At 36.4% G+C, this 26,918-nt stretch overlaps 1 protein-coding gene across 22 annotated transcripts in view; it reads left to right on the forward strand.

Annotated features, from left to right (window-relative positions):
• LOC123745770 (zinc finger and BTB domain-containing protein 7A) overlaps nucleotides 1-26,918 on the forward strand; it is a 215,414-nt gene that overhangs the window by 139,021 nt on the left and 49,475 nt on the right. For 2 of the 22 annotated variants that reach the window (XM_069317674.1, XM_045726711.2), the window contains exon 6: nucleotides 1,049-7,080. The exons of 16 other annotated variants lie outside the window; for them this stretch is intronic. In XM_069317674.1, the coding sequence (XP_069173775.1) occupies nucleotides 1,049-1,429 (381 nt within the window). In that variant the 3' untranslated portion in view covers nucleotides 1,430-7,080. Of the gene's footprint in view, nucleotides 1-1,048; nucleotides 7,081-10,536; nucleotides 10,867-19,041; nucleotides 19,770-24,648; nucleotides 25,725-26,918 lie in introns of those variants that run through there. 4 more of the 22 variants (XM_069317679.1, XM_045726721.2, XM_045726719.2 and 1 more) reach the window with 4 other exon arrangements.

The following is a 26,918-nucleotide window of genomic DNA, read 5'->3' on the forward strand; positions in this document are numbered from 1 at the left end:
ATAGGGAAATAGGACAGGGTTCATTGCTTTAAACAACCAACGGCAAGAAAGGTGGGATCCAAGACCTAATGTTTGATCCTGCAGGTAAAAATAGGTAATACACATACACACAAATACACACACACACTCATATACTATATATATATATATATATATATATATATATATATATATATATATATATATATATATATATATATATATATATATATATATATATAAATTTTGTAAGATTTAATGAAACAATCATTGAAGTTTTGTATTGCCTTGAGAGTAATATAGGTATAGGTTGAGGTATAAATGTATTTTACCAATGCATGAAAGATAAATACTGTAATAGAGGATGTCTTCCATCCAATTGTTATTTGTATGTTTTGAGTTCTATTATACTGCAGCAGCATCCATTTGTGCTGTAAGTAACATCCATTTGTGCTGTAACTTAACCTGGAATTCTCAGAGATTCCATTCAGTTGCTGGTGCTATTCTATCCTTCATATTTCTCTTATAGATTTACACCTGTATGTTTTTTATAGTCTTCATTCTTTCAGCACATTCTTAGTTTTAGAATACACTTAAATAGCATATAAAGCATTTTCTGAGAAAATAGCTTGCTTCAGAAAATGTTGCCACTGTTTCTCCCAGTTCTTGAAATACTTTAAAATGGTTTACATGTATTATAAATAAGGCTATTCCTTCAGATGTATTACATCTTAGTACTGTAAGTGAAAGTCACTGAAGGATATGGCATTTGATCAATAAAAATTATTTTACCAATAGGCAGTCTCCTAATTTTTATAATTTTTCACTCATTTTTTGTGAATATTTGTTTATCAATAGGACTTGTAGATTAGTAATGGCTTATAAGCATGTGTATATCAGTTATGTTGCTGATTTCTTTCCTCTTTGAATTTCTTTGATATTAAACAAAACCTGTTTTAAGCTTACTTGGAAACTTGAGCTTTCCCAGTATGTTTACATGTGAATGTGTGAAGAACTCATTAAAGCTTGAGGTGTATGTGTATAGTAATAAGACGGGCGTCCCCTACAGGTGGAAATGGACACATACGATCAGAGGTCTGGCAGAACAGGAACCGCTCAAGATGGAAACAATCTCACCACCAGGAAGATGCATCAGTGTATCTACTGCTCATACTCAACAAACAACCAATATAGTCTAAGAATGCATTATCGCACACACACAGGGGAAAAGCCATTTTCTTGTCCACACTGCCCTTATCGGTGTAGTAAAAAATTCAACCTTAAAATTCATCTACGTATTCACACGGGAGAGAAACCATTTTCTTGTCCACATTGTTCATATCAATCTGGTAACAGTAGCCATGTAAATAGACACATACGGACCCATATGAGCCGAAGTCACCAGGATAGTGAGACAAGTGTGTTTTCACCCAATAGTAGTCAGCAGTAGCATGAGGTACATAAATTAACGTTGTAATAAAATAATTTACGAAATTATAATGCAGCCATTTCCATCAGTATCCTTGTATTAAATAAGCAATAACTCTCATGGTGCATTCTATGTATGATAATCTTAAGTGCTTTACAATAAAGTATAAGATCAAACATATTTCTGGGAAATTTTCAATTTCCATTGAATTATAATTCAGTAGTCACAACATGATAAAATGAATACTTGAATGCAAATGTGTATTAAAAAACAAAAAAGGCAAGAAAATGTTCACAGCCCCAACAAAGTTTCTCTCTTGAAATTGTATAAATGGTTGAGCAGCTAATAATGTCAAATTAGTATTGACACAGTATCACATGAACTAATCTTCATGAGCATTGGATAGATTTCATGTACAGTATTGTACAGTACAGTACTGTACTTCTGATTACAACACTTTGGAAAAACATAAATTATTTAAATTTTTAAATGATTATAATAAAACAATGACAAAAATTATGGGCACAAGTTTAGATTTTGTGTTTAAACCTGAGAATTTGTCTCATATCATCTCTATGGTAATGTATGCATCTTTTAAAAGAATACTGTATAGTACTTCAAAAATAATGATACTTAGTCAAATATATGTATAAATTAACATTTTATTATACACTTATTATTTATTACGGTTATTATTATTTTTCAATACTGTAGTTATAATTATTATATTTATATGTGAGTAGTCTCCCTATTAATCTTTCTCCAGTCTGATACATTGCCCCTGATTATTGCCCACATTTTAATGTCAGTAAATGTTTTATTCATGTTGGAAGTCTCCCTGTCACTCCTCCAGTATGTTGCAGTTTTCAGAACAATCTCTTAAGTGGGACTGTTGAAAGCCTATTTCAGGTCCAGATAAGTGCCGTCATCTGAACTTCTTTTTTTTTCCTTTAAAATCTCTGTGGCTGTATCTTAGAAACTAAGTAGATTTGTTATACAGGATCTTCCTGTTCGAAAATATATACTGTCTGTTATTTTATAATATTTCACCAGGTGTTCTGTCCATTTTTTTTTTCTAATGATTCTAATATTTTAAGAGGGATCTTTCCTGCTACCATTTTTTTGTAGATTGGATCTATGTTTGTCCATTTCCATATTTCCAACACTCCTGTATACAAAGATAACTGAAAAATCAATTGAGGTGGAATGCTGAGCTCAGATGCATATTCTTTCAGAACCCAAGGTGAAACTCCATCTTGGCCCACTGCATTGTTTTTATCTAGCTCCTTGAACATTTTTGCCACTTCATCTTGAGACACCACTATCTACAATACTCTATGGTATTCTCAGAAATTTGTATGGTGTTTTGTTCTCTGAAGACTTCATTTTGCTCAAACACACTTTGGAACATGTTCATTTAGTGTTCACACATTTTCTTTTCATTCTTAGTGAATTTGTTGCCCCCATTGTGAACCTCTGAATTTTATCCTTTACCTGCAGTGTGCTTTTAATGAATTTATAGAATTAAGCCTGGTTCTGTTATACAATTATCCAAAATCTTTTTCTCAAAGTTTCTCTCTGCCTCTCTTCTCCCTGCTGTGTTGTTGCTTCTTGCCTTTTTTGTATTGCTGGTGTGTTTTGAGAGTTAGGTATCTTCCTATACTGGTTCCATTTTTGTTTTGTCTTTTGTTCTCTGGACCTCTGTTCACCTAGTAGTAAATAGTAACCTGGGAGTTAGACAGCTGCTATCGGCTGCTTCCTGGGGATGTGTAACAAAAAGGAGGCTTGGTATAGGACCGGGCCGCGGGGACACTTAGCTCCGAAATCATCTCAAGATAACCTCTCACAATTTCTATCGACCCATCCTGCTTTCTAGTTTTGCATCTCTGTCTTGGTATAAATTTTATTGTACCTTATATCACATACTAGTATCTCCAAATTTGGCATTCATCTCATTTATTTAATTTGTCAAACAACAAATAATTCCAATCACATTACTTAAAGAACTTGCTAAATTCCCATATTTTCCTCTCCAGAAATCAAGTTTTTTAATTGTTTTATTTCCCCACTCTCTTTAGATTATAACGCATTGCATATTTTATTCCCAAAAGGACATGGTCACTCTTGCCCAAGGGAGAAAAGTACTAAATATCAAATATCTTCCTTTTCCATGGTAAATATCAATTTGAGCATTGATGGAACATCCCTCTCCCTCATTCTCATGGCCTTAGTGGGAGAACTTATCTTTCACAATCTTCTGTAGGGGTAATTATCATCGACCACAAAGATAAAATGGATATACTGTAATAGCTAAGGTTTAATTATTCTACCATTATTTGGGAGATTAATTTTCTTCAAGAGTTTAGGTAAATAATTATAATTATTCAATAATTCTCATTTATTATAAAATCTAATAATTATTAACATGCAGTATTTTATGCATACTTACTTTTAAGTTACTGCGAGGAGACCGATTTAATTCCAAGATAGGAACTAAAAATTATCTGCACAGTAGATCACAAACCAAAGAAATTTCACAAAGAAATTAATAACTAACTGTTCTCTGCAAGTTAATATATATAATTTCTGGAATTATTTCACAATCGACTTGATAATGGTCCAGGACGGACCGAAACGTCGTCATCTCTTCACTTTCTAGAGTGTGGTTTGGTCAATATAATTTCTGGAATGCTGTAAACACCAAATAGGTCCCTTCTGTAGCAGTGGTGTGGTGCTTTTATGTCAAGAAAAACATTAATAAACTAGAAAAGGTGCAAAGATGTACTACAAAATGGCTCCCAGGGAACGTGAGCTATGAGAGGCTGCAGGAGTCTTCCACCCAACATGCTCAGGGTGAAAGATAGGAGAAAAAAGAGCTGATGCGATCACTAACAGGAGTGGAAATGTTTTAAAGATTCGACTTCAAGAACAAGAGACCATAGATTCAAGCTAAGGAAACGTTCCAGAAAAGTATACAAAAGTTCTGTTTTGCAGAGTTGTAGAAGGTTGGAACAATAAACCATCAGTAGTTTCAAATGTCATATGACAAAGATCATTGGGAAGACAGGACACCATGAGCATAGTTTTCATCCTGTAACTAAACTTAGGTAATTGGACACAAAATTTAGTATTGCCTTCAATAATTAGGTATCCCTGGTAGAGAAACCTTTAGGTTTTTAAATTGGTTTTCTTCACTGTGTGATATCCATGCTATATCTAGAGAATGACTACATATATGCTTGAAACTTTCAGGACATATATGGTGCTTCAAAGAGGATCCCTATTGTTATCAATTGTCCCTGGTGGCATATTTTATAATAAATTAACAGTACAATATTTCAGGAAGGATGAAACTTTAAATAATATCTTGAAAATGATTCAATGTACCAGACGAGGAGAGACTAGAAGTGTTAAACATACTGTACCAAAACTAGAAAATAGAAGAAAACGAGGTGATATGATCACCACTTACAATATACTAACAGGAATTGACCAGATTGACAAAGAGAAATTCCTGAAACCATATACAAATTAACACAAATAAAACAAATTGGTATTTTAACTAGGAGAAACATTGGGAAGACAGGACACCACTAACGTAGCTCTGATCCTGTAACTACACTTAGGTAATCACATATGCAAAAAAAAATAGTAGTTAGTAACAGTTGATTGATTGACGGTTAAGAGGTCGAAAGAGCAGAGCTCAACTCCTGCCAGCACAACTAGGTGAATACAATATGCCCGAATGCCAGGGGAAATATTGCCAGTACAGTGGTACCTCCATTTTCAAATTTAATCCATTCCCAGAGACGATTCGAAAACCAAACGAATATTCCCATAAGAAATAATGTAAATTGATATACTCTGTTCCACACCACCAAAATTATTAACTAACAAATACATTTTATACATAATACTACTATGTACTCATAATTTGTACTACAGTATGTACAAGTATATCTTACCTTTATTGAGGACTCATGCTGGTGTATGGAAGGCAGTGAGGAAGTGGAAGGAGGAGAGGTGTTAGTGTTTGGAAAGGGAGTCCCCTTCCATTATAACAGCAGTGATGACATTTCTGGGGTACTCTCTCTCCCTTACGTTTTGCAGGCATACCACTAGGACCTGGTTGTGGCTCACTGCTTGCTTATCCTACTAAGAATCTGTCTATAGACATTTATTCTTCCCTACATTTTAACACTAGCCTGTAGTGAGACACCACATTGTTTCACTATGAATGATCTTTTGTTTTTTCTCTATCGTCATCCTCACAACTATTTTCTTAGGTTGAACTTTACCACTGAATTTCTTGGAACCCATGGCGTGATATATAATAAGAACTTTTTTATTCAGAAATCAAAAAAGTACAAAAACAATGAAATTCTTCACAAAGAATTCTAGCGCAGTCATCATTAGGCAGGAGACATTGATAAACTGAGGTGCGCCACATGCTTGGTCAGCCCATACGTGTACTGTATCAACAAACTCGAGCACCTAGGTAAACTTCGAGTACCGAGTCAAATTTTTAAAAAGAAATTGAGCTTGAGAACCGAAAAATTTTAAAACGGGCATTCGAAAACCGAGGTTCAACTGTATTTTCATTACACCATCTAGTTCTCATTGCACACTAAATTTATTATGTTCCCAGTACACATAACAGCATCCTGCAATCAATTCATCACCTGTACTTATACCATTTTGTTTATGTTTGACATTTTCCACTGGGGATATCTCTCTTGATCCCAGTCATGCAATGAAGCTATATTTAGGTTTATAAATTTTGTATGTACAGTACATTGTTTTTAATAAGCATTTATGTGTAAATAGTTTTTACCATTATATTAATATGTTTTATATTAATATTTTACATTACTGGTGTCAGTACATTGAGTGCCAACTGAGGTGAGCCAGCCATAAACAGGTTGAGGGTGCATCATATGTGAATATTCAAAATGCATTTTATGTTTAAATATTTATTGGCATACATTTGTGTTTTACATTATAGTATTTTTGGGGTAAATTACTGCTTTATACGAAAGTAGAATTATATTAAATGGTGCAAATTGTATCACTGCAAGTACAAAATGGTTGGTCACCTTTTCCTTGTCATATTAAGACAAGATGATGAACTCGATAAAGTACCGGTGATCGTTTGGAAACATTATACTTGTGTAAAATATATTAAATTAATGTAAAATAGCTTTTAAAGAACTGAAATATTTTTAGCTCCTTAGCAATTCTGGCTGTTAAGCACGATATGTATATACAGTATATATATGTTGTTGAATATGACCGTAAAGGTAAGATTAATAATTCTAACGCGAATCTTCTTAATATTTCTTATGTTTTCTTCACTGTCGGTGGTAATAAAAATAACAATTCTCCTAAAAAATTTTTTTAATTGCAAACTGTAGTAACCAATTAAATTCTGCATATTTTGTAAATCTTTATGCTCAGTGAAGAAAACTGGAAAAGGGATGGGTTTCTGGGTGTTGCTACCTTAGGTAAAGTGCTCAGACCATTTAGCCATAACATCCTGATCATGGTGAGAGAGTAGTGTTCGTAGATTCGAGTATTTGATTGACCATTTTATTACTGGATTGTGTCACTAAATTTCATGCTTGTTCTTCTTGTGTTATTATTTTGTTAAATAAATATGTTATTCAAATTCACCAGTTTTGTTTTTTCTGTACCAGAATTTTCTGTGCTATTTAATAGAAGAAGAATTTGTTAAAGAAATTGTGTCACTGTTCTCATATATAACTGACAGTTTGTACTAAAACAACATTAACATATGTCAATACTTTTAAAATTATCTGATGTGGCAGATGTTGAATTTTTCTAAATGTGTAGGGACTGGTGCCATATTTGTGCTTTATTATTATTCCAATCCGTCCTCCTAATAAAACTTCCTATTTTGACGTATACTTTACCTAAGGCCAAAAATTGTCGTACTAGAAAATAGTAGCGGCTCGCGAAAATGACATACTGTCTGTTTTTCTGTTTTGGGTCCTCTGGTAGATTAGGAATAAGGGCACTTTAATACGATAGTTTCTTGATGTTGGGAAATTTTAGAAGGATGGGCTGATTATTCTATTAGTGTTATTCAAACATCATGTCAGAGAAACTAATATGCTTTCTTGTACAGGCAGTTCCCTTTCTATGAACAAGTTACGTTCTGAGAATGTGTTCGCAAAGCAGTTATTGGAATGTGAAGTGTGATTTTCCAAAGGTTCAATGCTAGTAGATGAGAGATACGTTCCTAAGCCGCCAAAAATCCTCACAAAACCAAACATTTTTGGGACAAAAAAAAAAAAAACATTATTTGCCTTGAATAATAGCATTGTCTTGCTTGTCAAAGTTTTTGAGAAGAGAAGAGAAGAGAAGAGATCTAGTTGATGGAAGAGATGGCAGAAGATGCAGTGAATGAATGGCAGAGGGTGGCTGGTCATTTTCAGTGTTACTGGCTATGTTTGATGTGGGAGATGATAGATTGGTGGCAAACTCATGTGGGTTACCATCACTGTCACTAACTGATGTAGAAGTCGATGGTTTTGGGTCACACATTTTCTTAAACATTGTTGAGGCAATTGATAGCAACTTTTTGAGAAGCTGGGCTGGAGATTTTGTCGGGAAATATTTTCTCAAAATACTTTGAACAACTATCTTCTTCTTTTCCTAGGTAAATTTGCTTGTAGGGTACAAGACCATTAAATGGTACAAGGCACCATTTTTTTTGCACTGGTGCATTATTAATACTAACTCTTCGTATCAGAAATTCTTATGGTATTTTTCTCGATAAAGTCCAAAGAATGTATAGCACTGGCTAGTCCGGTCACAAGAAAATGTTGACTGAGGCAGCGTTGGTCTCCACAGATACACATCACATAGTCCACACAACAGTTCGCCTACTTATTTTAAACCTACTGGTACCTTATCTAACTCAACCAAACCTAATCTTACCCAAACAAACCTAACCTGACCCGAATGAGCCTAACACAGCATAATCTAAGCTAATACATCCTAACCAAACAATATACAGTATACAGTTTGGACAATAAAAAAATAAGCTGTCAAAAAGTCATGTGAACTATCTAACAGTACCTAACCACCATTTTGTACAGTACAGTACTCCATCATGTGGCTGCTGCATGGACGTTTTAGCACTCTTTTTTAGATATTGTACCAAGAAAGAAATTGTTGCTAGTTGAATGATAAACAACATATAAGCAGCCTCATCTAACTCCTCATGCTTTGATGTCTTCAGCATATTTTATTTTATAGATATTTACAACTTTTATGTAACATTTGATTGTACTATACAGTTAAAAGGCAGTGTTAAACAAGACTTCAGATGCTGGCTGGACAATATGAAACACGATTTGGAACTAAGGGTTAAGGGGTATTGAAAAGAGTAAGTTACAAAATGCAATGGCTCAACCCAGCTGCAGGGAATATATTGGTGGTAATTGTTCTTTTAGATATTAGTATCAAGAAAGAAATTGTTGCTAGTTGAATGATATATGAATGGAAGGTAAAGATGAATCACATAGAAATCACATTAATGTGATATACTGTATATCAATGAGAAAATCCACCAGGGCAATGAGGTGGGCACGATCCTACGACCTTGGCATTGCCAATCCGCATGCTCTACCACTAGACTACTGTTGACTAATGGTAGTCAGCAGTGGTCTAGTGGTACAGTATGCAGCTTGGCAATGCCAAAATCGTAGGATCGCGCCCACTTCATTGCCCTAGTGGATTTTCTCATAAAGTTGAATGTTAGAGGGATTACAATATTTCAATGCATTTGTATGAATATTAAATTCTAAGTTTCTGAACATAAGTTTACTTAGAAATGTAATCTGTGGATGTCAATTACTAATTGAGCTGCTTAAGTTGAGAATGGACATATTATGTCAAGAATGTAGTCATTAACCTTTACACTGCACAGGGGTTAAATTTGACAGTCCTGTGCTGCGCTGAAAAAATTGCAAAATTTTTGTTTCAATTTGACATTGTTAATTAGCATCCAAGAAGTACAAAAATCCAAGCAAAATGTCTCTTATCTCTTATGGTTTAGCTGTAATGGCCCAGAGAAGTTGCATTTTTTCGGCATAAATTAGACAAGGTGCTACACAGTAATAACTTTGTCAATTTATTTTCACTATTCTCACTTTATTTATATATTTGTTCATTCTAATGAGTTGTATTGATGTGTCAGTTGTGGTGTTCATTATGTATAACTTTGAAAATATACATATATACAGATATATGTGTATAAATATGAGACATTGAGCACATTTGAGACACTGAGTGGTGATGTGCCAGACATAGTCCTCATCTTCCTTCAAAGACCCTAGAAAGAAATTGAGGGACTCTGGATTTTTTCTCAAGATGATATAAGTTTACTCGAGTCCTGAGGAACAGGATGTGAGCCCCATATACCTACAAAAGTTTTGAATCATACGATGTACTAAAAATATGATATGTAGGGTGGTGCAGACCCATTCCCCCATGATATGATGGGTGACACAGTTCAGTACTGTAGTTAAGTATTCACAGAAAAATACACGAATTAAAATAGTTGCTTTAAATACTTTATTCATAGATGAGTATGATAGAAGCTGGCACAGTTTATAATATTGTACTATATTTAAGAGCAAATAGAGAAATTAAAGCAAGCAAGGGTTAAACAAGACTTTTTAAAGTTTTGGCATAAGTTTGGTACTTTATATAAGCACAACAAGTTAGAGAGCTCAGACAACCTGCATTGGGTGAAAGGGGAAAGTATGAATGAAAATGGGAATTTAATTGACAAATTATTGTGTGAACATAGTGAATTAAAACTTCAGAATTTCAACTGTATGGAAGTTATTTAATTTTGTCATAGTATAGCTGGCTTCAGTTTTGTAGGTAGTTAGGTGCTTTTATTTATCTCAAATACAGTACAGTAATTAGCAACAGGTGGGGTGATCTTGATTTTATTCAAGATTCCACTAGCTTTGTCATTATGAATAATAAATTGTATATAATAGAAGGATTTGTATACAGGGTACTTTATAATTTCAGATATAAATTATGTATTAACTGTTATGATGAATAAGTTGGATAATCCCCTACAGGTGGGGGTGGGCGGTCGCGGTAACATGATTGGGGACAGAGCTTCAGGAGTGGAGAAGAACTTCGCTGCCAGATACCAGTGTACCTTCTGTCCCTACTACACCAACTACCACTCGCATATTATAAGGCACAATCGCAGTCATACTGGGGAAAAGCCTTATTTGTGCCCACATTGTCCACATCAGTCTAATACAAGAAGTGATTTAAAAAAACATATTCGCACCCACACTGGTGAAAGACCGTTTTGTTGTCCAGTATGTCCATATCGTTCCAATCAAAACGGTACCCTTCGGTCTCACTTGCGCACTCATATGTAAGCCTTGCTTTGTCATTTTGATTTCATTACACGTGCAGTCAGGAGTGTTGCTCCTGACTGCACTTGTACTAAACAAATACTTAACATTAGTATTATTGATCAAAAGACTTATTTCCTGAAATGCAATCCTGCTTATTATCAAATTAAAATTTATATATGTGTTCACCATACATACATACATACATACATACATACATACATACATACATACATACATACATACATACATACATACATACATACATACATACATATACAGTACACACTTTTTTCTCTTTTCAGAGAAAAGCATGCATGCATATATATATATATATATATATATATATATATATATATATATATATATATATATATATATATATATATATATATATATATATATATATATATATATATATATATATATATATATATATATATATATATATATATATATATATATATATATATATATATATATATATATATATATATATTACCATCAGCCCATTTTGTTATAATATGCAAGCTTTGGAATGATGGCATATGTTCTACTTTTAAAACATTACATAGTTATGTAGTTTTACAAAAAAATTATTTTGTTTTTGTCCATATTAATGTATAATTACTGATTCTTTTGGACTTAAAAATAATACAGGTGATAAAGATGTGTGCCTTGTATATGGTGTAATTTGTAATACTGTATGATCCATACTATAGTTAGAACAGATCTTATGTATTTTATAGTGTAATCCTTAGTTGTACTTGCAGGAAATTAAAACATTGCCTGACACAGGCATCAGAGATAATGTTGAAGCTTGACAAAAGGTTCATATGAATGTCATAAAAGGAAATGTTTAAATTTTAAGAAATACTGTATTTACTCTACTGGTTCAGTTCACTTATATTTATTAGAAAACTCAATGTTATATTACATTTAGAAGTTATCATAGAAAATGGAAAAATGTCAAATGTAAACATTAAAAAGTGAGAATAAAAAGGTGAATGAGTAATATATTAAAGAGTTGGGAAATTATAAGATGAGTTGAAAATTCATAAAAAAAAGATCTTCATATTAAGCAAATTGAATGAAGCAGAGCCTCTTTAGTGTAGAAGATTAATTCAATTGAAAAAATGTGGGAGGCATTTAATAATTATTCCTTCAATAAACATTTTATGATGTACCTTACTAAAGGAATATAGTTTGACAAGATAGATTTTATGCTGCAATGCTTGTAGTGTTATGTTTTCAAAAGTCTATTTTGGATAAGTAAATTTTGTAGTTGAGTTTCTGTATTTTTATAAAAGTTACAATAAATACATATTTCTTTGCAGGAAGAAATTTGTAACATTGATTAATAATGTCATTATAATGTCTTTTATGAAATGTTGGAGACATTTAACTCAATAAAAGCTGCATTTCATTGTTCAGCAAATTACCATACCTTGTTAAATTTAACAGTCATACTATTTATATTTTGGTGTGATAAGTTTGCAACCTACAAAAATATGACCATGAAGTATCAGCACAATTCTGCTGCTCCTCAGACTGCTGCCTTTAACCCTGCTCTTTTGTTTCTTTTATTTTCTTTCTTTTTATCTTGAATCATAAATTCTTATTCTTTGTGATTCATTCTCCCCATATATTCTCACCACCTAAATGACCGATATGTCTAGCAAGCCATAACAAAAATTGCAACATAATATTGTAGTGCAATCTACTTGGTTCTGAATATTTCTACTCTAGTACATATTTCTAGGCATTTAGATGGTTGTTTTCCATTAGCGAAATTTTAAAGCATTGTGTTTTTTTTATTCACCGTATTTACCGGCATAAAAGACGCATACTCGCATAAGATGCACTCCTATTTTACAAGGATATTTTGTAGAAAAAACTATTTTAGTATGTTTAATCATACATTTGTTGAAAGATATTTTAAAGTGGTTTTTGTACCCCCAATTCTTACCTCCTCTCAGATCAGTTGTTTATATTTTGGGCAAGAGAATTGTTATACAGGATAGTGAAACTTGTATTTTTGGATGTGAGGTTTTGTGTAACATCAAACGACCGGCCACCAGGGCGGCTCACCCGGTGGTGGCGCACCATCACAGCGTTATGGTTTTGTTGTCATCCACTCATTGCAAATGGCTGACAGGCGGAAGAAAGTTTAACATTCCTTTTAAATTTCTAGGAAAATTTTTAATTTAGATAATGAACAAATGTTTCATAAAGATAACACAGTCATTAAATAATGTATGACATACATCAGGTGTGGGTTATGTGTGCTGAGTAAGGAGGTAAGTGAGATGATGTGAGCTTCCCTCATAACTGCTGACATATCGTAAGCAATTTTTCGTAAGTTTGTGATAAGAGACTGTGATAATTTGGCTTGTTTTCAGTATTTTATTACAGTATTAGCAAAGATTTTTATGCCTAGCAAAATTACCCAGTATGCTTGTCCAACTCCCTAGCCTACGCTGCTCGGTCTCCCGTCTGTAATACAGTCTCATTAGATGCAGGGCAATTGTTGATACATTTAAAATAAAGCGTGTCTTATATGCTGGCAAATACGGTACTTAGGATGTTAATTCTTCTACCCCTTTCTTTTTTAAGTTACATCAATTAAATTTTTCTTGTGAATCAGATACAGTAAATACTGTAGACTAGTTGTTTAGTATTTGTTTGATTTTACTCAAAACTCTTTCAGTAATTACACTTTGGTAATTACCAGTACAGTAATAGCAAGTCTTACTTTATACATAATTTTAGTGTGGCTACCTAATTATTGATTAAAAATCAAACTAACTACAACCCTTCCCCAACCCAATTGGTTGTATTTCTTTACTTTTTTTTTTTTATAGAAAATAGGATCAGTTAAATTAATTAGAACAAGATACAGTAATTATTTTGGTGAACATTGCAAACACATCCATCCCCAAAATATACAGAAATAACATAAGGAGGTCATTGCATATTTTTATCAACATTTGGTTAAGGCCAGTCACTTAATTAATTTGTTATACTGTATATTTATCTACAAAATGTCTTGATTTAATTCCATTGGTTTTCTCCTATCTTACCCTACCGACACACCAACTTACACAGTGATTCCCTTTTCTCCTGCTCATCAAATTCTCTTCTCCTATACTTCTCTTTATATTATATTACCACTAAATAATGCCTTCTCTTGATAATTACTACTTAATAATAGTGAATCATAAACAATTTCCTTAACTCATGTTGTTCTTGAAACCAGTTTATTGTCAGTCACATTACTCATAGTCATATCTAATAATTTTGCGTCCCCATGAAGATTCTGAATAACCTTTGTATTTATTGGTAGGCCAGTGTCCTAAATTCTATAATAAGGGAGGAGAGAGATGCTAGGAGGGAGGGGGAGGTAGGGAGAGATGTTAGGAGGTAGGGAGAGATGCTAAGAGGGAGAGGGAGGTAGGGAGAGATGCTAGGAGGTAGGTAGGAAGGGATGGAAGTAGTGAGAATTAGGGAGGGAAAGGCAGGCTAACAGGCACAGGCAGGCAGGCACAGGCAGGCAGGCACAGGCAGGCAGGCAGGCAGGCAGGCAGGCAGGCAAGCTTGCAGGCAGGCAGGCTAGCTTGCAGGCAGGGAGTGAGTGGTAGTCACGAGGTTGAACCGCGTGACCTTGAGAGATGGGATGTAGGGGGGCGGGTGGTTTGTTGGTGGGGGCGAGACCGGCTCATTCCCGAAGATAAGCCTAACACACACTACCCGTTAGCATGATGGCAGGGGGAGAGGCAGGCTGGCTGGAAAGGAAGCAGGCTGGCTGGCTGGCAGGCTGGCAGGCAGGCTGGCTGGCAGGCTGGCTGGCAGGCTGGCAGGCAGGCTGGCTGGCAGGCTGGCAGGCTGGGAAGGAGGCAGGTTGGCAGGCTGGGAAGGAGGCAGGCTGGGAAGGAAGCAGGCTGGCAGGCTGGGAAGGAGGCAGGCTGGCAGGCTGGGAAGGAGGCAGGCTGGCAGGCTGGGAAGGAGGCAGGCTGGGAAGGAGGCAGGCTGGGAAGGAAGCAGGCTGGCAGGGTGGGAAGGAGGCAGGCAGGCAGGAAGCGATATATGGGTGTTGAAGTGAACTGTGAACCACGTGACCTTTGAGTGTGTGTGTGTGTGTGTGTATGGGTTTGGGGTGGGGGGTGGGGGTGGTGTGTCGGTGGTGGGGGGAGAGGGGGAGGTGTGTCGGTGGTGGGGGGGAGAGGGGGAGGTGTGTCGGTGGTGGGGGGAGAGGGGGAGGTGTGTCAGTGGTGGGGGGAGAGGGGGGGTGTGTTGGTGGTGGGGGAGGGACCGGCTGACTCCGTAAGCCTAACCACACTCCACAGACCTGTGACCCAGATTTGTTTCTTAAATGTACAGTACATCATCGTATATTTTAGGCAGGATGTGCCTGCAGGCTGGCAGGCAAGCTGGCAGGCAGGCTGGCAGGATATGCCTGCAGGCTGGCAGGATGTGCCTGCAGGCTGGCAGGATGTGCCTGCAGGCTGGCAGGATGTGCCTGCAGGCTGGCAGGATGTGCCTGCAGGCTGGCAGGATGTGCCTGCAGGCTGGCAGGATGTGCCTGCAGGCTGGCAGGATGTGCCTGCAGGCTGGCAGGATGTGCCTGCAGGCTGGCAGGATGTGCCTGCAGGCTGGCAGGATGTGCCTGCAGGCTGGCAGGATGTGCCTGCAGGCTGGCAGGATGTGCCTGCAGGCTGGCAGGATGTGCCTGCAGGCTGGCAGGATGTGCCTGCAGGCTGGCAGGATGTGCCTGCAGGCTGGCAGGATGTGCCTGCAGGCTGGCAGGATGTGCCTGCAGGCTGGCAGGATGTGCCTGCAGGCTGGCAGGATGTGCCTGCAGGCTGGCAGGATGTGAATAATTAATAATAATAATAATAATAATAATAATAATAATAATAATAATAATAATGCTGTATGTTCATTAAGCCTGGCAGTGTGGTATATATTTTCAGTGTCTGGTTTAGTGTACTTTATTATTAACTGTCTGGGAATTTTTTATAGTAATTACTGTACTGTATGAGCTCAATTATCTGAACTATATGGGAAGGACCCCCATCCGAATAAGCCCAACATCTGGATAAGCAGAATTCTTACAGAGGAAATACAAAAATTAACATTCAAAATTTTTGTGAACCATAACAAACGTAGTTTTAATTATTCCATATACATTATAAATAGTTTGTGGGGCTGGCTGGGTGGTTAGCTGCCTGGCTGGTAGGTGAGCAAGGCAAGTGGGTGGGCAGACAAGTTGGTAAGTGGGTGGGCTAGATGGCTGGATGGATAGCAGCTGAGTGGGCAGGTAGGCAGGTTGGTAGGTAGGCAGGCTGGTGGGCAGGCAGGTGGATTGGCAGGCAGGCAGGCAGGTTTCGATGGGTGGGCAGGCATGCAGATTAGGATGGGGGCAGGAGGTTGGGTAGATAGGCAGGCGGTTTGGGATGGTAGGCAGTCAGGTACGAGGGCACACAGGCAGGCGGGTGACATTTTCCTTACCCATACTTCCATGCACCCACACCCTACCTTTGCCCTTCCTCCACCCATCACCCTCCCAACTCTTGTCATCACCCAATCCTCCCCCTCCCAACCATTACCTCCCTCCATCCTCCACCCTCTTAACCCTTGCCATTACTCAATCCTTCCCCTCCCTCACCATGCCATGCCTTCATCCTCCCCCTCCCAGCTCTTTCCGGATGACAAGTTATCAGCATGCTGACAACCTGTCACGATACTGACAGGCTGTCAGAATGCTAATAGGCTAGACAGGCTGTCAGGATGCTGACAGGCTAGACAGGTTGTCACGATACTGACAGGCTGTCAGGATGCTGACAGGCTAGACAGGTTGTCAGGATGCACAGGCTGCACAAAGTCTGTGCAACAAACTGGACAGACAGACAGATGATCAAATGCCTTCTTCCTGTTCAACCCTCCAGCCCCGTCCCCCTGCTAGCCCTTCCTAGCTCACTCACATGTGTCAACACTTACAACTGCCACGTCAAAGATGTCCGAGGCAATCACATCCCAAACGTAACGATCTGATATACGACAACATAACATATCCTTTCTTCAACTAACCTACCCCAACCTAACCTGACCTTGTACACACTAACCCCATGTTACTTAATGTACTCTAACTTACCCTAACCTATCTGAAATACGACTAACTTCCAAACATACTTTGACTCACAAACTCAGTCTTTTGACTAAACCACACACTTTCCATAGAGCAGCAATGCTTAGCTACCACCCATCAATACAACTCTTCATCTTTGCTACCCTGAGCCCTTTATCCTCACACAAATAGATGATCTCGATAACTTTTAACTTCTGCCAAATTATGAACATTGCTGTGCCACTTTGAGTGCTGCATTTTTCAACATTACCACTCATGCAGTAATCAGGAGGAAAAACCTTCATGCAAACTGCACGTATTGTGAAGAAGAAGAAGAAGAAAAGGATGATAGCATAATTTGTGCCTTAAGTTGAGTTAAAACCCATTTTATTTTCTTGTAAATATTTAAATGAATAAATATCAAATCTAATACTGCTTAAATATTACATTGTGTTATTTAATATTCGTAACTAGCCCACCACGGCAAAAATAAAGAAAGATATGATTAAACAACTTCTGCGCCACTTCCGACCCCCCCCACCCTACCGAGAACCTACTTTCCCCGACCGCAACCCACCCCCTTGCTAGGGTTAACGTAGTGTCCATCCGTCTGGTACACAAGGACTGACACTTGCCACTCCCAGTGGCAGCACACTCTACATGTCTACACCGATAAATGTAGACACCCACATCCTAATACCCACACAACATTTAAATATCCACCAACACATCTACACCCACTCCTGACACCCACCACACCCACACTATTCATGACACCCACCACACCCACATTCAGAGACTCCCCACACCCACTCCAGCTTCCCTGCCTGATTCTCTCCTTCTCTTCCTCCATCCCTGCCTTCCTGACTCCCTCCTACCCTGCTTGCCCTCCTGCCTGCCTGCCTCCCTCCCTCCCTCCCTCCCTCCTTGCTTGGCAGGCTCCCTTCTTCCCTCCTTGCATGCCTGGCTGGCTGGCTCCCTCCCTCCTGTGAGAGTTATGGCAAGTGGTGTACAACTAGTGTTAGGCTGGGCATTTCACTTCACTCTCAGTGTTAAAGGTTCACATTTTGTATTCAGCATCAATTGACCCTTGGTTTTGGAGAGATTTTTAGGCTTTAAATGTTGACTTATATGCCAGCATATATGGTAAACTCTCTGCCTGTCGATTTGTATCAAGACATTCATTCGGATATGGACATAAAATTATCCGGATGCGATTTTGTTTGGATGACCCCGATATCTAAGTTAGCTGAATCTGGATAATAGAGCTCATACATTACTTATAGTGGTGACTTTGGACTCTTTTTATATGCACTAGTCTTTCCATTTTAATTTTTTAGCATCTGAAATTTTTATTTAAATCAATAATTTACATAGTTAACACAAAAATTGAGAAGGTACCATGTACATCCAGGGAGTAATGAATTTAATTAATGCACATGTATAAATCTTGTCCCTCGGTCTCGGATCTTAATATAAATTTTTAACATGACCCTGTTATTTTAATATTGATAAATATGGTTCTTTTAATAAGCCACTTGCTGCATGCATTGACAATATCTGTGATAAAATATAAGAGAGCCCAAATTAATCTGAGACAGTACAGTATATGAATTTTTGGTTCAGATTTAATATTAAGGATTGCATATTTTTATAAAGGAAGAAATAATTTATATAATATACTGTCCTACAAAATTGTTACACTAGAAATGCCACAAAATATTTATGTTTTACAAAATATCAATAAGGAAATGTAAAACATTAAATAAGTGTGAGGTAGACTTCCCATGCTGTAAATGTACAGTACAGTACTACACTTCTGAAGTTGGTGTCTGCTGCCACTCCTGCATGCACTCATCAGTTTGGAAACACATGAAGGAGTTGGCTTGCATAGAGGTAAACATTTGAAATGTTATCCCATCACTCTTTGCTATATTGTAAGGTATATGAACTCATTACCAAAAAGCTGAGCTACATATGATGAACTAAAACATAAAGAATTATTAATTGTTTCTATTAATATCGTATAGTAAAATTTTACTGCTTCAAGCACTTTTTTTGTTTATTAAGACCCACATTTCCTACAGGTGTGGCTGGATAATGACAGTCAAATTGCTGATCCTGGAGGAGCTACAGGTGTTGGGAAGAACCTCGCCTACGGCAGAAAATTACAAAAAACATATCAGTGTTCACAGTGTTCTTACAGCACCATGAATCGTTGTGATCTTGTAAAGCATTGCCGCACTCACACTGGGGTTAAGCCTTTCTCCTGCCAACAGTGTTCATACCAGACAGGTGATAAATCCAATCTTACTCAACATCTTCGAATTCATACTGGAGAGAAACCATTTTCTTGTCCTTATTGTCCATATCGAGCTACACGAAGAAGTAGTATTAAAAATCATATTCGTGTCCATTTTTGAGTCATTAATATATAAATACACAGAGAAAAATCTCAAAGCTAGCCACCTTAAGCATCAAAATGTTTGGCTGGCATTATGACTTTAATTTAAAAGAGACAATTTAATTTTTATTAAAATTTATGGTCACTTTACAAGGGTTGGTTATGTTTATGTGTGGCTGGTTTAGAGATGTTTTGCTGCATGTGTGTACCAATTTATTTAATACTTTTTTTGCATAAGGAAATTTGCTATGCCATAATGACATTGCTCTCAGGTCAGATTATAAGCAACACAAATGACATTTAAGTATACCAAAATTTCAGCTTCCTTTCATGTATTGGATACATTTTTTATAGGTTGACCCAATTGCCTATCCTTTTCAGTCTCAGTCTAATGAATAAAGAAAATATTGTTCTGTTCTTTTCTTTCACCTTTGTGTATAGCAATAGATAAATGATTTGCTGAGTTTCCTCTGATAAAATACATTGATCTATGTTTACAGTATTTTGTATTTTAAGAGATTCAGGAACCTGAAGCAGTGGTGTTTTCTGTCCACTTGTTCATGTGTAAACAAACATGTATGTGCTCAGACACTTTCTTATAATACTTTTTATTCCTGCAACTGGCATGTCTCTTAATTCTCAGGTTCTTCATATTGCAGTATCCCTCTACCACACTGCCTTATTCTATTTGCTTAAAGTAACAGCTCACAATAATAATCTGAACAGTTTTGAACTGCACAAGTTCCTAGGTATTGCATGCAAGACATAATGACGTTAATGACATCAGGAAAAGTTTTGTCATTCAGAGAGAAAACTTTGATTACTCAATTTTCACTACCCTGATAAATCTGCTTGCTTCTCTGAGAGGATCATAGTGCTATGCATCTTTGGTAGAATAGCATGCAGTTAGTGAAGGACTAAACATGCTCATATAATGCAGGAGAATAAGGTGGCATTGCCATCCATAGAGAAGTAGAGATATGGTACAAGTACACGGGGGTCCTAAACTTGCAACCATAATGCATTCCTAAAACCATTATTAAGTAATTTGTTTTGTACTTGGCCCTTTATTTTCCCCAAGTGAATGCTTTAAATATGAGTTAGTTTCCCAAGTCCTACAAAAATCCACATATTGAGCAAAACATTTAAGAAGAAATAAATGTTTGTACACTGGTTTTATTTACCTCTTGAATGCTGCTAGTTGGAAGTGATGCTTATTGATAAAAAAATCAATTACTGGTGAACGAGGAGGTACAAGGTGATGCTGTAAAAGTTGTACATGTTGTGTTGGCTAGAGAGGTTCACTGGCTGCTCTACATAAAGTTGGTTGTGACTTTAGGTTTTTCATGAAGAATGTTGTTAAGGAACTTTGCACAACTTATTTTTTCAGTGTAGTTCTTGATAATATTTAATGGAATTCTGAACATATTTCGAAATCTGTGAGATTGGGTTTTACTCCTCAAAATAGTACCAAGACTTCATCTGCAATCTTGAAGAGCCATTTATTGGTATTTGGATATAAAATTTGTTGCAGGAGTATCTTAGGTGTAACACCTGTAACCATCTCCTCTGAAACCTTTAATGACTAAACTTCTATAAGATTCTTATTGGAAAGCTACTCTGAATGTAAGTTCTATAACTGTTCAACTTTGTCCGAAACTTGTTCTTTCCACTGAGTACAGAAAACATTTGCAATACCTGAAGAACATATAGTACTAATATTTGGCAATGTAATCTTCCCCACTGATGGCAGAATTTAGAATTGTTTAAACATACTGTGCATTGCTCCACACTTAATATGAAGTTTGTTCCAATGCACTCTAATGATGCCTTACCATCCTCGGAACATTTTATTTTTTCCCAGTGTCATCCAACTCTCACCTCTCCCTCCTCGCTCTGACTTAGCTGGCCTTGATATAGAGACGTGTTCCACATTCACTCATTGACACCAAAATACTTACTGAGTTCCTTGAACTAAGGAGTGTTCAGATACTGATTTAACTATAGCAGGTAAGGAAAGAGGCAAGCCAAAAAATGGTGATAGTGTTCAAGTGGTGACAGGCTCCCAAGGACTAGCAAAACAACCTTCCTAGCTTTGTGTAAGCACAAAGGAGAAGATATTTGTTTGTTTTTCTGAGACATTTGACTGGAAATCTGACACTTTTAAAGAAAATGTTATGCTCATTTTTGTTAGAGCCACACGCAAGGGTGACCTGTGACCACAATAGCCACAGTATGGGTGTTAAGAATCTAGGGGAAGAAAGGGGAGGGGGCTTTAAGCTATTATCTTGAACAATAATAAGCATAGCTGCTCCAGAATGTTGACATCCATGCTCTGATGCAATAGGTAGTACCTGTTGACTACCTCCTGATGATTCTGAGGATCAATGTCTCTGCAGCCCTGTCTCTGACTAGGCCTCCTGGTTGTTGGTCTGATTAGCCAGGCTGTTTGATATGGCCGTTCGCAGCCTGGTTGATGAGGTATCCTTTGAAAGTGCTTCTTGAGTTCTCTTTTGAACTCTGCAAGATATCAGCCAGTTATGCCCCATATGTGTAGGGGGAAAGAATGTTGAAAAGTCTTTGGCCTTTGATGTTGATCAAGTTCTCTCTCATCATGCCTATTGCACCTTTGGGTTTTATTGGGGTGTATTTTGCATATCCTGTCATGCCTTCTGTTCTCATGTGGTGTTATTTTTGTGTACAGATTTGGAACCACTCCTTCTAATACTTACCATATGTAATCACAGTATTCTTCCCTGGAAATGATTTACAGTATATATATTTTTTTTATATACTAAATATATTATATATTTAATATCTGATTTATCTGATTTACCTGAGGACCACTATTCCTAGTAATTTCAACGAGGACAGGAAGCCGGCGGCTTGACGAAGGTCACCCCATTTGCCTTGATGATCTTTTCCAGATACAGTGGCACCTCGATTAACGAGCGGCTCTATCTATGAGCATTTCAAGTAACAAGTGAGCCACTCGCAGAACATTTTGTCTCTGCTAACGAGCTTTTCCTCGATTAACGAGCGTTTCCGCTGGTTCTCGGACACCTTTTACGACAGTTTTGTTTTTGTTTCACAACACAAGTTTTCCACATGACGAGCTCGGTGCCGGAATGGATTAAACTCATTAATCGAGGTGCCACTGTACTGAATAATTTTAAACTCAACACAGTTTTAGCAGTTACAGGTATGGCGGGTGGGAAGTTCCATGGGTTAATATCCCTGTAGGTGAAAAAGCACCTTCTGTTCTCAGTCCCACATTGTGGCTTGCTGAGCTTGAAACTGTTGCTCTTTGTTTGTGTTACATCTGACCTGAAGAAAATATCCGGATCAATATCAACTTGTTCAGTATTTTAAAAGTTTCAATGAGATCTGCCCTGTCATGCCTGGTTTGCAGTGTTGTTAGCTCCTTGGCCTTCAAGTGTTCCAGATACAAGAGATGACTTAGCTCTGAAATGACTTTAGTTGACCAGTGTTGCACCGTCTCCTATCATTTACAGTCCCCATGGTGTAGTGGTTAAGACACTCGCCTGGAGTCTTGAGAGCGCTTTGGCATGGGTTTGTATCCTGGCTGGAAAGGGTTTACTGGGCTTCAATCCTTAACTGTAGCCTCTGTTTACCTAACAGTAAAATGGGTACCTGATTGTTAAACAATTTGGCAGGTTGTATTCCGGGAACATAGAATTAAGGACTTGCCCGAAATGCTCTGCATGCTAGTGGCTGTACAAGAATGAAAGAACTCTTGAATGTATAAAATAAATAAATAACAAAAATTCATATATATATATATATATATATATATATATATATATATATATATATATATATATATATATATATATATATATATATATATATATATATATATATGTCGTACCTAGTAGCCAGAACGCACTTCTCAGCCTACTATGCAAGGCTCGATTTGCCTAATAATCCAAGTTTTCATGAATTAATTGTTTTTCGTCTACCTAACCTAACTTTTTCTGCTACCTAACCTAACCTAACTTATAAAGATAGGTTAGGTTAGGTTAGGTAGGGTTGGTTAGGTTCGGTCATATATCTACGTTAATTTTAACTCAAATAAAGAAAAATTGACCTCATACATAATGAAATGGGTAGCTTTATCATTTCATAAGAAAAAAATTAAAGAAAATATATTAATTCAGGAAAATTTGGCTTATTAGGCAAATCGGGCCTTGCATAGTAGGCTGAGAAGTGCGTTCTGGCTACTAGGTACGACATATATATATATATATATATATATATATATATAATATCTTATCTTTGAGGCTGTGGGTCCCTATAATTGCACCAGAGGTGGTACCCTCTGGTTATGCAGAATAACCACTTTGCTCTGATGATGGCGAATTAGCTGAAAACTCGTTAAGCATTCTCTATTTTTCACATGTGGTTATTCTGCATACTTGGATCAGTGTTTTTGTGATCATTGTTGCACACATATATATATATATATATATATATATATATATATATATATATATATATATATATATATATATATATATATATATATATATAGTGTATATCTAAGAATCATACTATATTCAATACAATTTAATGTTTCTTCTTTATTTTTGTATTACTGAGTTCTGCTCTAAATTCAAATTTTTAATTGCAGTACTGTACTTTATTTTGGATATTTCTGCATCTTTATCCTGTACTTTGTGCCTGTTTCGTTACTGTACCTTTCTGTTTTACATCCATCAAGCTATCTATTGTAAAAAAGGAGGACAATACTGTACATGCCTTTAGATTCCAATGCTCATTTGTATTTATTATAAAATAGTAATGATCAGTAACCATGCTAATAATGTTACTCAACTGGCTTCCATGTTTAAGCCTAGGTATTTGTTCTTTTATTGTACACAGCTGGGCTTGATTTGTCAGAAATTTATCCAACCAAATGCAGTCACAAACTGTTTAAATGTTCCAAAACTCTGCGAGAAAGACTCAAAGAAAGATTATTTCTGCATAAGAATCAGTTATGCACCTCATGGTTTGGCATTTGCTTCATGGGTTTGCATGTATCTCATAGTTTGAAGTTTTTTTTATACAGACTCCGACAATTAAGATCCTACATAACTAGGAAAAGTATTAAATACCATGAACAAATTTGTTGCACAGAAAAAAAAAAAACATTTTGCTTACACATGTGTAAGCTTCATTAAATAAACAGTGAAATTAAACTAGAAATATTCGCACATAGTAATCTTTAATTTGCTATGAACTGAATGTGACACACATTTCCCTACAGGTATGGCTGGGCAATGACACTCAAATGTCTGACGAGGTAGGAGCCCCGAGTTCTGAGAAGAATGTGGTCCTCCGCAGAAAGATGGCAGAAACATTTCATTGTCCTCATTGTAACTACACTTGCACAAAACCCTATAATTTCAGAAGGCATTTTCGTACTCACACTGGAGAAAAGCCATTCTCCTGCCCATATTGTTTTTATGAAACAAGTGATAAGTCAAGTCTGGTGAAACATATTCGTAATAGTACTTGTGGTAGACCTTATACATGTGCATACTGCCCATTTAAAGCAAACCAAAGAGATCAATTTATAAATCATGTACAATCTCACATGTAAACACCTTTGGATGTTTAAGCTTTTTGCAGTTTCTTTACCTCTTTATATTGATAAAATGATATGAAAATACATATATAGTGTATACTGTACTGTCCAGTACGTAATAATAATAATTAATTTTGTTTGGGACAGACAGCCTGTTTATATATACATGTTAGGCATATGTCAAGGTCCCAATATATACATGTTAGGCATATGTCAAGGTCTAAAGGCGAACTACTGACCCTCTCCAGGATGCAACTCCACAACAGTTGACAGTCTTCCAGGTTACTATTGGCTGCAAAGTAAACAGAGGCATTAGGGGAAAGGAAATGTTTCTCAATCTTGTCATGTCATGTCCTTGTCCCACCCAGGATTTGAACCTGGGATTCCCGATTATGGGTTGAGAATGAACTCAACTGTACTTCCAAGACCTTAATGTGTGCAGATGATGAGTCACAGTAATGTGGCTAAAGATATGATGACCAAATCACACATCAGAAAAGGAAAAAAACTACCAAATTTTGGTCCGACCTGGACTATTATTATATTATGTGACAATAATTGTCCAGGATGAACCAAAATGTTATGTCTTCATATTCTGAAGTGTGATTTAGTCATCACCCTAATGTATGTATGGACCACAAAAAAGTTGTGATTTTTCAGTTACAAAATCTTTAAATAATCAGTGTGCCTAATATCTTTCAAAATCCTCTTTGGATGAATTCCTGTTTAAAAAAGCCCCTACTGGTTATGCAATATATTGTTAGTACTGAATATTGCCTATCATTTATTAAATCTATGATGCAAATATACCAACCTATATATTTAAAATAATCTCCCATGTCATAGACAAAATAAAATTTATTAAGAAGACTTTAAAAAATTATTTACTACAGTACGGTATTGCAAAGTTCTTGTCAGTATTTAAGCTCTTGGGTTACACTAAATTCAATTATATTATAACTTGCATCTCAAATATTTTGTTGGCATGTGTGCAATATTTCATGTCATGTATTAAGGGTGAAAGTAGTGTATGTGTGTGAAGTTCAACAGTATGAAGTGTGACGTTCTTTTTACACAATATAAAGTTTACATCAGATGAACTGAAGATACATTGGACAGTTTATTATTTATTGAGAAACAAAGTAATTTGTTGAGTTAAGTGTTATTACACTACCTTGGTTTGACTTTTATTTTTATTTTTATTCCTTTTCCCTGTGTTGTTACTTAATACAGTATATTCCTCTACTGTCATCATGGTTCAAAACATAAAGATTTATTTTTTGGAAGGAATGCATTATTTTATCATTATTACTTGTTTTCTAATATATTTCTTGGCTTGTACAGTACTGTTATCAGTACATTTATCAACAACAACATCCAACATCACCCTTGTCATTGTTGTCTGCAGTTGTACCAATGACACCAACTATTGCTACTGTCACCAATACCATCACCTGTTACTCATGCCACTACAATGACCTCCCATTTTTCCTGTCCTTAATTGCAACCTTTTTTTAGTTAATAATCATTATGGTGCACTACATGTTTGAAAGAATACCTATAATTACAGTAGTTTCCTTTTGAATTTGACATCATTTTTACAAAATCAAAACAATCCTGTAATAATTGTATTCTAACTCATAGCATTGCAAGCCAGTGAAACATTTTACTGTATGTATGCTCTGTTTCTTCAACACAAGAATGGATCTCAACTGTGGACAAATTCAATTTATATGGTTCCTCAATATTTGATGATGGATCACTAAAATATTTTTGGTAAACTTCTTTAACCCCTTAACTGCGTTGCCTCCAAATGTGACACCCCCGCAGTGCGCAGGAAATAAATTCTCTGGAAAAAATTCTTTTTTCTTTTTAAAGTGTCAAAAACCCTTCCCTCAGTATGGGTATGTAAAAAAAAAGTCGAAATTGTACTTACTTTGGCTGCTATG

The sequence above is a fragment of the Procambarus clarkii genome, chromosome 88 (genome assembly GCF_040958095.1).
Source record: "Procambarus clarkii isolate CNS0578487 chromosome 88, FALCON_Pclarkii_2.0, whole genome shotgun sequence".
NCBI lineage: Eukaryota > Metazoa > Arthropoda > Malacostraca > Decapoda > Cambaridae > Procambarus > Procambarus clarkii.